Raw genomic sequence first — 14,428 nt, 5'->3', positions numbered from 1 at the left:
TATTTTAAAATGTGTAATTAGATATTATGCATAATATGCCAAAAACATAAAATGCCATATATATTATATATGCACATATATATTATATAATATATATAAAATATATTCTATATATGTTATATGCACAAATGTCTGAGTATATTTTGTGCATATACACTCATAAATTATAAAATGTAAATTATAAAGTAGAATATGCACATTACATACACATTTATGTGTATATGTTTTGTTCACACACATATATGTGTAAGTATATTTGTGTATCTGGTATATTTTGTATAAAATGGTTGTATTTGTGTGTGTATATTTTGTATTTATAAATAAGCATATATTTTATATTTATAAATAAGCATATAATATTATATATGATATAAATAAGCATATAATATTATATATGATATAAATAAGCATATAATATTATATATGAATATGTAATGTACGATAGGTATACACTATATATGTTTATCTATATATAAATATTATACACACATATAGACAAATACAATAACTTTATATAAAATATTACATATTTTATATGTTTATATATAAAATATGTTAAGATATTACTTTATATAAATATATAAAGTATTTTTTAAGTTATTATAAGTGTCTTTTTCCCCAAAATTCCAGGAAGACATGGGAAGAACGCCCAACCTTTATCCCCCAAGACCCTCCCAACCCCCCCAAGTCCCTCATTCCTGGGGGGTCCCAGGAGTGCCCGGGGACCCGTGGGGGGTCCCTTCCCCAGCCCTGGGTGCCCCATGGCTTGGGGGGGGGGGATCCCCGCAGGGGTTATTCCCGGGGGATCCGGAGGGAAGCGGAGCCATTTGGAACCTCTCCCGACATTCAATCCCCGGCGCAGGTGTGAAGCTGCCCGGCCCCGGAGCCGCCGCATACCTGTCATACCTGTGGCCACCCTGTCATACCTGTGGCCACCCCTGTCATACCTGTGGCCACCCCGTCATACCTGTGGCCACCCCGGGGGTGGCCCCTGGACCCCCGAGGGAGACCCCCCATCCTCACCTCCCCTGCACCCACCAAGCTCTCCCAGCTCCATCATTCCCAGCCCTTCCCAGTGACACCCATCCCACAAGATGGGAATGGGGGCGGTCCCCTTGTCCCCCCCACCACGAGGCAACCAGAGCAGCTTCCAGCACATTTTGCCTTTTATTACCACGCAGGAACACACACTACAGCTGCTGATACCTACGACAGGGAACGCACGCACACGGGCACGGAGAGAACAGAATAAATTAAAATAAACCGTGTAATAAAAAAAAAAAAAAAAAAAAAAAAAACCAAAACAACGATGAAACGACAACGGGGACGGGGGCGGGGAGGGGGGGGGCAGGGGAGAAAAGGTGAAAAATTATAATAAAAAGGAAAAATGAAGAAGGGGTCGGGCACACGGAGCTTTCTGGGCAGGACGTGCGGATTTGATCCGGCGGCTGACGGACGCCTTCCAGCGCGGAGGAGGACGCGCGGCCGCGTCCCGGGGCCGCCCCGGCAGCCTCCTCTTCCTCCTCCTCGGCTCGGCGGCGGCGGCGGGAGCTTCCCGAAAAGCACCTCCGAGGGATGCCCCGGGCGGCAGAGGGGACCGGGCGCCCCGAGGAAAGGCCGCGGGATGCGGCGGCGGCTTCGGCGACGTCCCTACAGTCCGTGGTTGGGTGGTGCCGCCGCCTGTGTCCCCCCTTCCTCCCCCGGGTTCCTCTCCATGGTGGCTGCACCAGGAGCCTGTCCCTGCCTTAGTCGTTGGAGGTGACGTCGATGTCTTCTCCGCTCGACTGCTTGGTGGCGAGGCGCCATCGGTTGATGTGGTGGGAACCTTTCTTCTTCTGGTCCGAGTCGGGGCCTTCCTCCTCCAGCTTCTGCCGTTTGTATTTCGTCCGCCTGTTCTGGAACCACACTTTCACCTGGCAAAGAGGGAGACACGGGGCGCTCGTGGGGGGTCCTGGCACGGCTGGTCCGGTGCTGGGACCCAGGAGCAAGCTCGGTTTTCCTCAGGGACGGGTGAGAAACCATTCCCTGTCCTTCCAGGAGCTCCTTCCGGGGGAGCTCCCGCAGCCCCCCTGCCCGGCCTCGGTTTCCCGTGGAAAAGTGGGACAGCTGGGCAAAGGTGGTGGGTTGTAGGATGAGGGATGCTGCCACCTCCCAGCTCCGCTTCCCTGCACATTCCAGCCCTGGAGAAGCCCAGGTGGGAGGACACTTGGTCACACCTCGGACACAGGGACAACAGGCACAGGGGACCCTCATGACAGCACCATGACCCAGAGCTCATCCTTCTGGAATCTGGGCTGGGCCTGGATCAGCCTGGAACGGTGGGAGCAGCTAAACCCGGCCCCATTCCGGTCACAGACGTCAGGATGCCACAGGCAGAGTGGGATGACACTCAGTGACCACATGGGATGATACTCAGAGCCACCCCCACCCCTCCAGCCAGGACCATAACTACAATTATCGATCATTAATTTACCACATTTCAGTTTCAGGAAACCTTTTCCACCCTGATGGTGGTCAAACACTGTCCCAGGAGCCTGGAGAGGCAGTGGGGGAGATCCACCCTTGGGGAGATGGATCCCTCCCTCCTCACCTACCAGAGGCCCCCAGCATCCTGCTCTGATCCCAGGTATCCTTGATGCCAGCGCTGGAAGCACGGGCTGGAGTGGAGGGTGGATGCAGCAGCATGGACATGGCAACATGGACACAGGGATCCATTTGGGATGTTGGTCAGGGATGCTGCAGGCACCCATGGGGCATGCCAGGCAGCCAGGGAGGTGGGATGCTGCAGTGAGGGGTGTGGGATGCCAGAGGCAGCAGTGTGGAATGCTGCTCCAGGGGTGAGGGGAGCTGATGGAAGTGGTGAGGAATATTACAGTCAGGAATGCAGGATGCTGCAGGTAGCAGTGCAAATGCTGCAGGCAGTGCTGAGGGGTGTGGGATGGTGCAGGCAGTGGTGAGGGATGTGGGATGGTGCAGGCAGTGGTGTGGGATGCTGCATCTGGGGATGAGGGATGCTGAGGGCAGTGGTGAGGGATTCTGCAGGTGGGATGCAGGATGATGCATCCAGGGATGAGGGATGCTGCAGGAAGCAGTGTGGATGCCCTGGGCAGCAGTGCTGGATGCTACAGGAAGGGATGCAGGATGCTGCAGGCAGCTGTGCAGGATGCAGGGTGGCAGTGGTGTGGAATGCTGCAGGCAGGATACAGGATGCTGCAGACAGCGGTGCAGGATGCAGGATTCTGGATGGCAGTGGTGTGGGATGCTGCAGATGGGATGCAGGATTCTGGGTGGCAGTGGTGTGGGATGCTGCAGATGGGATCCAAGACACTGCAGCCAGCGGTTGGGGATGCTGCAGGCAGTGGGGTGGGATGCAGGATATAGAATGGTAGTGGTGTGGGACGCTGTAGATGGGATCCAAACACTGCATCCAGTGTTGAGATGCTGCAGGCAGGAGGGTGGGATGCAGGATACAGGATGGCAGTGGTGTGGGATGCAGGATACAGGATGGCAGTGGGGTGGGATGCAGGATACAGGATGGCAGTGGGGTGGGATGCAGGATACAGGATGGCAGTGGGGTGGGATGCTGCAGGCAGGATACAGGATGCTGCAGCCAGTGGTTTGGGATGCTGTAGATGGGATCCCAGACGCCACAGCCAGTGGTTTGGGATGCTGCAGACAGGATCCAGGAAGCTGCATGAAGGCTGTGGATGCTGCCCAGCTCCGGGCCCGCAGCACTAGGTGCCGCTGCTCGGCCGCCACTGCCAGCCCAGCCCAGCCCAGCCCAGCCCAGGCTGAGCCTTTCCCTGCTGGCAGTCCTGCAATCCTGCAGCCTCTGCCACAACTCATCCCCTGGGATAATCACTCCTTTTCCTCTCTGCTCCGGAGCCTTCCCAGCACGGCACGGGCCGGCATTCCCACCTCTCTGTGTTCCCTGGGAGCAGCAGCGCCAGTCCTTGACTTTAAGGCTGCTCAGCCCATGGAAACAGCAGCTTTATGGCACCGGGATGTGTTAGAACCCCCCTCCCGGGACTCCAATCATTCGCTTTCCTACCTTTGGGGCATTCCCGGAACAATACCGAGCTGACGCCTTTCATTCAACCACCGCAAAGCACTTTGCAAACTTTAATTAAAGCTCTCAGCCCTCTGGGAGCAGGGAAGTTGCCTTATCCCTAAATTATAGAAGGGGAAACTAAGGCATAAAGCAATTAAGATGCTTGAGTGAGGCTGTGTGGAAGGCAGGGGAAGGGTGTGCAGTGGTTCTCCCCAGCTCAGTTCACCTTGAGTGGGGCCATCTCCTGTGGGATGAGGCTCCCCTGTGATTCCCAGCTGTCTCAGCTGCGGGAATGGGGATGTTTCCAGGCTGGATGGGCTCCCTGACCCTTCCAATACCGTGTCCCTCACTCCAACAGGCCAGAAGCCACAATGAGAGGAGTGTGAGAACCTCACAGTGGGCAACTGGGGGATAAGCTGCCCCCTATGATGCCTGGTCCTGACTCCAAGAGTAATTGGTTTAAACCCCCCCAGCCTGGGGTTTTATCCCTTCCCAAACCCTCAACACATTAACCGTTGGAATGCTGGGGTTTGTGCATCCAACTGCTGGGACACTCCCAGGGTTCCTTCCCAGCCATTCCCCAGGGCTGGCTCAGCCCTCCAGGGTCACCACCAGCCCCCTGCTTCTGGTGTGGGAGAGGGACAGTCCCTGGATGGTTCCTGCACCTAAAACACAGCTCCCATCCATGGTTTTCCCTGCACACTCCCACTCAACACCCAGGACATCCTGTTCTGCTTCAGGAATGCCAACAGCACCCGGAGAACCAGCCCTGGCTGAAAGGTGACATTGCCACCACCACCCTGGGGACAATCCAAATCCAGTGGCTTCCTTTGGAGCTTCCCCTGGAAAATGACCCAAACCCTGCCAAAGGCTGAGAGCACTGGGATGGGCCTGGATAGGGACGGAGAGGGACCAGCCCTGGAATGCAGGGTGACACCACTTGAGCTGTCACCCAAAGTGCCACCACCCCAAAGGGCAGCGGAGCCTGTTCCTGCCATCCCAGCTGGGATTTTCCCTCTGAAAACAGTCCCAAAACTTTGAGGAGCTGGTTTCTGGGGACAGCCCCCCGGGAGGGACAGCTGCCAGCCCCGGGCTCTGCTCTCCGGTCGTATCTGGGCCGTGCATCTTTCTCCTCCCGTGATTCCCAGGCATTTGCCCCGTTAATTATTAATTATGGAGCGGCTGCGATGCCCATCCGGCCCCAAACCCCGAAACCAGGGCTGTTTTCCACCATCCCTGCATGGACAATGGGATAGACACTGGCACAGACGGTGCTTCCATCATCACCCCAAAGCTGGGAGGGACACCGAGATATAGAGTGACTCCATAATCATCCTAAAAGTGAGAGGGAACACTGGGATATGGGATGACTCCATAATCACCCTATAGATAGAAGGGAACAGTGGGATATATGGTGACTCCATAATCACCTCAAATCCAGGAGGGAACACCGGGATATAGAGTAACTCCATAATCATCCTAAAAGTGAGAGGGAACAGTGGGATATAGGATGACTCCATAATCACCTCAAATCCAGGAGGGGACACTGGTATATAGGGTGATTCCATAATCCCCTCAAATCCAGGAGGGAACACTGGGATATAGAGTGACTCCATAGTCACCTCAAATCCAGGAGGGGACACTGGGATATAGGGTGACTCCATAAACACCCTAAAGATGGGAGGGAAGACTGGCATACATGGTACCTCCATAGTTACCCCAAAGCTGAGAGGGGACACTGGGATATAGGGTGACTCCATAAACATCCAAAAGCCAGGAGGGAACACAGGGATACGTGGTGTCTCCATAATCACTCCAAAGCCAGGAGAGAATCCTGGGATGTGCGGTGACTCCATGATCACCCCAAAACCACGAGGGACACTGGGATATACAGTGACTCTATAATCACTCCAAAGCTGGAAGGAGACATTGGGATATAGGGTGCCTCCATAATCACCCCAAAACTTCCCTTTGGCAAGAGCCAGGGAGAGGCCTTTGCTTTGGGAATGCAGATTTGAGACCCTGAGTGGGGTTTGCCCCATGAGCTGCCGGGGATGGAGAGGCTCTGCCGGGAGATCTCGGCTGCATCAGGGAAAATTAACTCAGGGAAGTGACTTCCCAGCCCAATCCCATCTATTTTTCTCCCCAGTCCCTTTTATTTTGTTGTTCTGAGAGCCTGTCTTATCCCAAATTAACGCAGCTCCTTGGTAGGAGGAAGGATGGGAAGGGGTTAAACACCTGCACCCTTCCCTACCCCATATCCCAAGGCATTTCCTGATGCTGGGCAGGTACCTGTACCCTTTTCACCTTCCCCTGGGCTGCTCCAGGTGTTGCTCCCCAGCTGGGGAACCCGGAGAAGTCACAGCCCAAAGGGAAAAACTCCCTATTCCAGGGGGAAAAGCAGTTGGCAAACAGCTGCAGGCACAGCCATAACACAGAGCCCCATCTGGGAATGACCAAATCCACTCAAAAATGATAAACCAGCCCAAAAGTGAGGGTTTGGATGCGGGGCTGGGTGTCTGCACCAGGTGAAAACACACCTGTGTCACCCACTGTAACACCAAGGATGTGTGTCACGGATAAAGGGGGATGGTTTTCCATGGAAATTTGATTGCACAGAGGATTCATCACTGAATATATTATTATTATTATTAATAATAATAATAATAATAATAATAGTAATAATATCCTCCTTTTGGCACAGCCCCCAGTAACCTGCTATCCCACCCCTCTAATCCCAGCACTTGGACGCCTGTCCCGCATCACATCCCTATGTAATAATTCCGCATATCGGAATTATTTCCCTCCAGGTAATTTGAATCAGATTATTTTTTTTTTTTCCTTCTTGAAATTATTTCTCCAAAGCCACGAAACAAAGGGGGAAAAAGCCTTCCCTGCTCCCTGCAAACCACTGCTGTTGCTGCTAGCAGCTTGGTGTTTGTTCCCGGATGGATCCGTGGGGCCGCGGGAAGGACGGGAGCCTTTCCCAGCCCTCCCGCCGACACCTGCGCTCGCTCCCTGCTTCCCAAAAACATGGAAACACCGGACTACAAAACGTGCTGAGGCACATAAAAATATATTTTAAAAAATATCTACATTGCCTCTTCCCATTTCTAAATCCCCCCCGGGGATTTAGGGATGGACGGCGCTGCTTTTCCCCCAATAATTCGCATTATTGCCCGGAGGCTCCAGGCACTGCTGGAAAAGGCCAGGGAATGGCTGAGCTCCCCCTCGGGCATCCCACAGCTGCCCTTTCTGCCCAGACAAGTTCCTGGTTGTTCTTTGACCTTTGGGGTTTGTTCTTTTTCCCCCCCTTTCACACGGTTTCAGAGAGGAGAGGTGACGGAAGCGGCGGGGAAGGATCGGAGCCGGGGTGTCACCCTGGGCTGGAGGGGTCGGGAGAGCATCAGCACCAGGATATAAACACCCTCTGGATTTGGGGGGTTCGGTCCAGCCTCCCCAACATCCACAGCTGCTCTTTCCCGCTGTCCCCACGCCGGTGACATTTCCCTCCCAGTAACTTCCCGCTCCCAGAGATGCATTTGGAGGTTTTGCTTGGCAGAGCCTGGGTGAGGATGAGCCAGGCGGGTACTGGGAACACCCACGGCTCCAGCTTTAATTCCCAATTAAATTAAAGGATAAAAAATACATTAATTCGGAATATAGGCCAAACTGCCTCACCAGAATCTGGAGAAAACTTTCTCCAACCACTCCTCTACTGAATATTACAGGAAATAACATATCTTCACCTGGAGCATTTGGGAACAGCCCCTCACCGGGACACCGGGCTTGGGCACACAGGGAAGCTCAGCCCTGACTCCCCTGTTTTCCCCCAGCACTGTACACTTTTCCTTTCATCCCCACACTTCTGCTGGGTCTCATTATATCTAAATGTCTGTGAAATGTCTGTTCTCATCCCAGAAAGTCACAGCCAAAATCAGCAGGTACCGTCTCCACACCCATCCTGATTTTCGGGCACCGTGGTGTTGGTGCACAGAGCCGAAGCCACACGGCTGAGCCACGGTTTTCCAGCTCTCCAGGGAAGGAGATCAGGCTGCTGCTCCTTTTCTAACTGGATTTTTAAAGCCATATTTTGCTCTCAGGGAAAACACCCCAAGCAAGCGAGACATAACACCGGAAAACCGCTCCGGAGAGCGGGATGATGCCAGACCTGCATTCCCAACCTCCAACCCGGCCAGGGACGCCTGAAACGACCGAACGCCACAGCACAAAAAAAAAATCCCAAACCCACCCCCCAAGCCCAGGTAAAATAACCCATCTCCAAGGCCAGGAAAACCAGCAGGGTTCAGCCCCAGTGGGATTCCTGGGTGAACCCAGCAGTGTGAGCCCCGCTCGGGTTTGGTGCCGCTCCAGCTGCCCGACGCCGAGCTGATCCCACCGGATGGATGGATGGATGGGTGGGTGGGTGGGTGGACAGTGGGACAGCTGGCTGTGGGCTGGGCAGTACCTGGGTCTCGGAGAGGCTGAGGCTGCTGGCCAGCTGCTTCCTCTCGGCGCCCACCACGTAGTGGTTCTTCTCGAAGGCCCGTTCCAGCCGCAGGAGCTGTGACGGGGAGAAGGCCGTGCGGATGCGCTTGGGTTTCCGGGCGAAGGGGCCGTGCAGGAGAAGGCTCTCCTGGGATACCTCGCTCCCTGTGGACACAGAGCACAGTCAGGGTCCTGCCCCAGCAGCCCCGGCACCAGATCCCGCTCTGCGGGTGGATGTTGGGGTGACACTCTCGCCCTGTGACACGGGGGGGACAGATAAGGGGTATGGGGGGTCCTGGGTGCCTTCCCAACCCTAAAATTGTAGGATTATGTCCCCACAAGCACTGTGGTGTCGTAGTTGTGCTCCCTCCTGGCTGCCCTTGGTGGGGCTGGATGTGGGAGGATGGAGAGGGGAAGGGAAAGGAGAGAGAAAGAAAGAGAGGGAGAAGGGATGGACCAGGAGAGCAGGAGGAAGAGGAAGGAGAGAAGGAAAGGGGGAGGCAGAGAAAAAAACTGACATAGAAAAAGGAGTTATAAAATAGGAGAAAGAGACGAAGAAAGAGAGAAAGAGAGAAAGAGAGAAAGAGAGAAAGAGAGAAAGAGAGAAAGAAAGAGAGAAAGAGAGAAAGAGAGAAAGAGAGAAAGAGAGAAAGAGAGAAAGAGAGAAAGAGAGAAAGAAAGAGAGAAAGAGAGAAAGAAAGAGAGAAAGAGAGAAAGAAAGAGAGAAAGAAAGAGAGAAAGAGAGAAAGAGAGAAAGAGAGAAAGAGAGAAAGAGAGAAAGAGAGAAAGAGAGAAAGAGAGAAAGAGAGAAAGAGAGAAAGAGAGAAAGAGAGAAAGAGAGAAAGAGAGAAAGAGAGAAAGAGAGAAAGAGAGAAAGAGAGAAAGAGAGTGAAGGGGAGAAAGAAAGGAAGAGAAAAGGAAAAGAAGAAAGACAGGGGGAAAAAAACAAGAAGGAAGAGAAAGAGTGAAATGTGAAGGAAAGGTGAAGGAAAGTGGGAAAGTAAGAAAAAGAAGGAAAGAAGCAAAAAATAAAGAACGAGAGAAGGGAAGTTGTAGACCAAGCAAGCAAGAGAAGGTAGAAAAGAACGAAAGAAAGGGAAGAAAAAGAAAAATAAAGACGAGGAGAGGAGGCAGGGCAGCGGCCCGGGGGCTGGGGCTGCGGGGGCAGCGGGGCCGGAACGGGAGCCCTGCACAACCCCGGCCCGAGCCGCTCCCGGGGCCGGGGGTTCGGGCCGCTGCCCCCCGGGCACCGCCGGGAGCGGCCGCAAATCCCGCCGGAGCCACCGGAGACAAGCGAGGGGTTGGTGCCGAGCAGATAAACCTAATCCGGGCTCCGGGACCCCCCGGCATCGCGGGGGGACGGTGGGACAGAGAAGGGACAGGGATGGAGAGGAAACGGAAAGGAAAAAAAGAGGGCGGGAAAAAAAAAAGAGAGAAAAAAGGAAGGAGGAAAAAAGGACGGAGATAGGAAAAGGAAAAGCTAGAGGATAGTAAGAATGGGAGAGAAAGAAGACAGAGATAAAAAAATAGAGGTAGGGAGTCAGAAAATTAAGAGAAAGGAGGAAATGAGTAAAGGAAAGAAGAAGGAAAGGAAAGAAGGAAAGAAAAAAGAAAAGAGGAGAGAAGAAAGAGAAGAATATGAAAAGAAGAAGAGAAAGAAAAAGAAGAAAGGAAAGAGAAGAAAAGAAATAAAGAGGAGAGAAGAAAAGAAATAAAGGGAAGAGAAGAAATAAAGAGAAGAGAAGAAATAAAGAGAAGAGAAGAAATAAAGAGAAGAGAAGAAATAAAGAGAAGAAATGAAAGAAAGAGAAGGAAAGGAATAGAGAGAAAATCTACGGAACCAAACAACGTCTCACTGCGCAGCCGAGATCCACCGCACCGAAAATCTTTCCCTTCGTTCCCGAGAAGGAGAAAACCAAATTCCCGGCTCGGCTGCGCCGGGAGGCGGCAGCGCCGGTCCCGTTCCCGGGAGCCCCGCGATGCTCGGCCAGGACTCCGCGGGGCTGCCCCGGTCCCCCCTCGCTCTGCCCGGGCACGGCACCGATCCCGGGGCTGCGGGATCGCACCGGCCCGGGGCGCGCAAAGCGATCGGCGCCGGCTGTTTAAAGGCACCGGGTGTCCAAAGGCACCGGGTGTTCCAGGGCACCGGGAGCGCGGAGCCACCGGCCCCGCCGGGTGACCGCGCTCGGCCCCGCCGTGCGAGCGCCCGGGGCACCGCAGCAACAGGTCCTGCCCTCCGGGCCCCCCTCGCCCCCCGGGTTCAGGAGCCCCGCGGCCCCCGCAGCCCCCCGGGGGCACCGCCAGCCCCCGCCCCGCGCCCGCCGGGAGCCCCCGCTCACCTTGGAAGCGGTGGCCGAAGAAGCGGTTCCGCAGCACCCAGGGGTAGAAGTTGAGCGGGTCGCGGTGCTGCGGCCCGAAGAAGGGGTGTGGGTGCGGCAGGGCCGAGCCCCCCAGCTGGGGGGGCCCGACGGGCAGCGCCGGGTGCCCCACGGCCTCGGGGAAGACGAGCTCGGCGCTGCCGTAGAGGGCCCGACCGGCGGCTCCCTGGAAGCCGGGGGCGAAGGCGGCGGCGTCGGCGGCTGCGGCGGGGCCGGGGTAGGCGAGGGCGGCGGGGCGCGGGGGGTCCTCGGGGCCCAGGGGGGTGTCCTTGCCCACCAGGGACTCGATGGTGAAGCAGCGCTTCGCAGACGGCTGGAACATGGTGTGAGCCGGGAACGGGGCGGGGGGTGGGGGGCCGGAGCGGGGCCGGTCCTGCGTGTGTGTGTGTGTGTGTGTATGTGTGTGTGTATGTGTGTGTATGTGTGTGTGTGCGTGTGCAAGAAACCTCCCCCTGGGCACGGCACACACACACAGACCCCCGCACACCCACCCCCGCACGCCCGCGCCCGCCCCGCCGCCCACCCGCGGGCGCCCACGCACCCCCGAGCCCCGGGCGGCCGCTACAAATACGGCCCGGACCTGGCGGGGCCCCGGGGAGGGGGCGGCCTCACCTGCGCTCCGGGGACGGGCTGGGAGGGCAGGACAGGGATGGGCAGGGGAGGTAGGACGGGAAGGGGGAGGCAGGGACGGACAGGGGAGGCAGGACAGGCACGGGGAGGAAGAGGAGGCAGGGACAGGTAGGGGAAGACAAGGGGAGGGAGAGGAGGCAGAGGCGAAAGAGGAGGCAGGGGAGGCCAAGAGAAGGTAGAGGAGGCAGAGGAGGCCAAGGGAAGGTAGGTGAGGAAGAAGAGGCAGGGGAGGCCAAGGGGAGGAAGAGGAGGCAGGGGAGCCCAAGGAGACTCAGAGGAGGAACGGGAGGAAGAGGAGGCAGGGGCAGGTAGGGGAGGCCAAGGGGAGGCAGAGGAGGAAGAGGAGGCAGGGGCAGGTAGGGGAGGCAGGAAGAGGCAAGGGAGGTAAGAGGAGGCTGGGGGAGGCAGGGGCGGTAGGGACAGGCAGGGGAGGACAAGGGGAGGCAGAGGAGGGAAAGGAGGCAAGAGGAGGCCGGGGGAGGCAGAGGAAGGCAGAGGAGGTAGAGACAGGCAGGGAAGGACGAGGGGAGGACAAGGGGAGGCAGGGGAGGACGAGGGGAGTCGGTGGCAGGCAGGGGAGGCAGGGGGAGATGGGGGCAGGCAGGGGGAGGAAAGGGAAGCAGGGGGAGATGGGGGGGAAATAGAGGCAGGCAGGGGAGGACAAGGGGAGGCAAGAGGAGGCAGAGAGCGCCCGAAAAACTGGACTGGAGCCGCTCCCGCAGGCGCGCCGCGAAGTTGTGGGAGAGGGGCTCCGGCTGCGGGGGGTTTTCCCTTCGTCTTCAAAAAAAAAAAAAAAAATTTAAAAAAAGAAAATTAAAAAAAAAAAGCTTTAAAAAATCCTTCTTTCTTCTTCTTTTTTTCTTTTTTTTTTTTTCCCCCTCCTTTTTTTTTTTTTTTTTCTTCTCCCCGCTATTTAAATAAATAAAATAAACCTGTCCGCACCGAAGCGCGGAACTCCGCGGCCCGGGAGTGTGTTTGAGGGGAGGACAGGTGAAGCCCACCCCGCGGCCCCTCCGCCTCCCGCGTAACTCCCCCTCCAGAGGCAGGACCTTTCCCGCGGACAAAGGCTCTTCCCACGGGTCCGATCCTGGGAATTCCAAAAAAAAAAAAAAGAAAAAATTAAAAAAAATTGAAAGCGATTTTGGGCTGTTTCTCCCCGGCGCGGGGGGAAATGCGCGGGCGCGCAGCCCCCTGCGCGGGCCGGTCCCGAGTTCACTCCGCAGTTTGGCTCTGCTCGGAGTTTTGTTGGCCCCGCGGAGGCGGGGGCGAGCCCTCCCCTCCCGCACAAAGGGGGTTGAAAGTCTATTTTCCACTTGGCTGGATTGAAATACTCCGCGCGGGATCCTTCCCCCCGCGGAGAGCAGAGCGCTGCTGCTGCGCGGGCTTTGCGCGGACGCGCTCCCGCAAGAGGCTGCGGGGAGGAAGGCTTTGGGGAGGGAGAGGAAAGGAAAAATTCCCTGAAATCCCAGAGAAATGAAAGCCTAAAAACGGAGCGAGAGCGTCGGCAAAGCGCTTTTATTTTTATTTCCGCGCGCGAGAGAGAGAGAGAGGAAAAAATAATCGACATTGAAAATATATTATAAATAGATTTTTTTTCAAATATATTTCCATTTATATTTTTTTTTATATTAAAAATGGAAATAAAGAAGCGGAGTTGGGTGAGAGAGCGGGCGGAGAGGGCACCGGGCGCGGAGCGGGGAATACCCGCGGAGGGATGGGATGGGAAAGGGATGGGATGGGAAAGGGATGGGATGGGAAAGGGATAGGGAAGAAGGGGAAGGGATAGAGATGAGGAAGGGGAAGAGATGGGGATGAGGAAGGGAAGGGGGATGCGGCGACAGCTCGGCTCAGCCACGGGAGCTGTGCCCGGCTCCGGACCTTTGTGGAATTTAATTTAAATCAATTTATTACAATTTAATTCAATTCAATTTAATTTTTCTCTCTCTCTCTCTCTCTTTTTTTTTTTTTCTTCCCCCTTCGCCCTCTTCTCTGCCCCCAGGGCCGGCGGGCGGGGGGAGATGCGGCCCCTCGGCCCCTGCCCTCCCGCAGCCACCCGTGCGGAGCGGGCGCTGCGGGATCCGCGCCCGCGGAGCTCTGCGCGGGGCCGGGATTTCGTTGCCTGCGGATCTCACCCGTTTCCTGCATCTTCTGCGCGGGGGGATAAATGGAAAAGGCGGCCGCGCTCCGGCTGCTTCCCGGAGGGATCCCCGCCGGCAGCATCTCCCCTCCGCGCCCCGTCTCCAGAGGAGCATATTTTTTTGGGGGGAGGGAGCTGCTTTGGTTTGGGGATAAATCGCCCTCGCGGAAAATTGTAAATCTTAAATCTGATTTTTTGTTTTCCTCCCTGTTTGCCCCGGTGGTTTCCAGTCCCGGCTCAGTGTCCAGGCGAGACCCCTTGGCTGCTCCGAAGGGAACCGAGGAGCTGCTACGCTGAAACCGGGCGAGAACCCCAAATTTATCTCTAAATTTCTTTTTTCCCCTCCGCTTCCAGGCCTGCTCCCGGCTCCAGGATAATTCAAGAAGGATTTTTATCTCCTGCGGGAATAAACACGGACCCCCCCGAGCGGGTGTCTTGCTCCGGCTCGAGGTGTCCGTGGTTTGTTAAGAGGAAAACTTTATGTATCCCCTGCATTCCCGGGAGGAGGGGAGCCCGGATCCTGCCTTCCCGCTGGATTGCTGGCCGGGAGGAGCTCCGGGTGGAGGAGAAAGACATTTTCTTTTTTAACGAAAGAGCCGCCGAACGAGCGAGCGCAGCGGAGGGACCCGGCAGGGGCCGGGCAGGGGGGGCTGCACCGGGATTAGGGGGTGCTGGAGGGGGGCAAAGGGGGGTCTGGTGCCTGCTAAAACACAGCCGCCAGGATTTTGCAAGGAGCAAACGAAA

General features: G+C 55.6%; 2 protein-coding genes across 2 annotated transcripts; both read right to left on the bottom strand.

Annotated features, from left to right (window-relative positions):
- Window positions 1-1,148: 1,148 nt before the first annotated feature.
- On the bottom strand, window positions 1,149-11,401 carry EMX1 (empty spiracles homeobox 1). Its single transcript, XM_032686851.1, has 3 exons — window positions 10,879-11,401; window positions 8,520-8,704; window positions 1,149-1,913 (listed from the first exon to the last, which is right to left on the bottom strand). The coding sequence occupies exons 1-3, from the start codon at window positions 11,237-11,239 to the stop codon at window positions 1,746-1,748; spliced, it is 714 nt and encodes a 237-aa protein (XP_032542742.1). The 5' UTR covers window positions 11,240-11,401; the 3' UTR covers window positions 1,149-1,745.
- Window positions 1,920-3,441, bottom strand: LOC116786334. Its single transcript, XM_032686850.1, has 2 exons — window positions 3,152-3,441; window positions 1,920-3,086 (listed from the first exon to the last, which is right to left on the bottom strand). The coding sequence occupies exons 1-2, from the start codon at window positions 3,425-3,427 to the stop codon at window positions 2,250-2,252; spliced, it is 1,113 nt and encodes a 370-aa protein (XP_032542741.1). The 5' UTR covers window positions 3,428-3,441; the 3' UTR covers window positions 1,920-2,249.
- Window positions 11,402-14,428: the final 3,027 nt, after the last annotated feature.

This window comes from Chiroxiphia lanceolata, chromosome 4, assembly GCF_009829145.1.
Source record: "Chiroxiphia lanceolata isolate bChiLan1 chromosome 4, bChiLan1.pri, whole genome shotgun sequence".
Taxonomy (NCBI): Eukaryota; Metazoa; Chordata; class Aves; order Passeriformes; family Pipridae; genus Chiroxiphia; species Chiroxiphia lanceolata.
The sequence above is the reverse complement of the archived record's forward strand: the minus strand, read 5'-3'. Positions and strand labels throughout refer to the sequence as shown.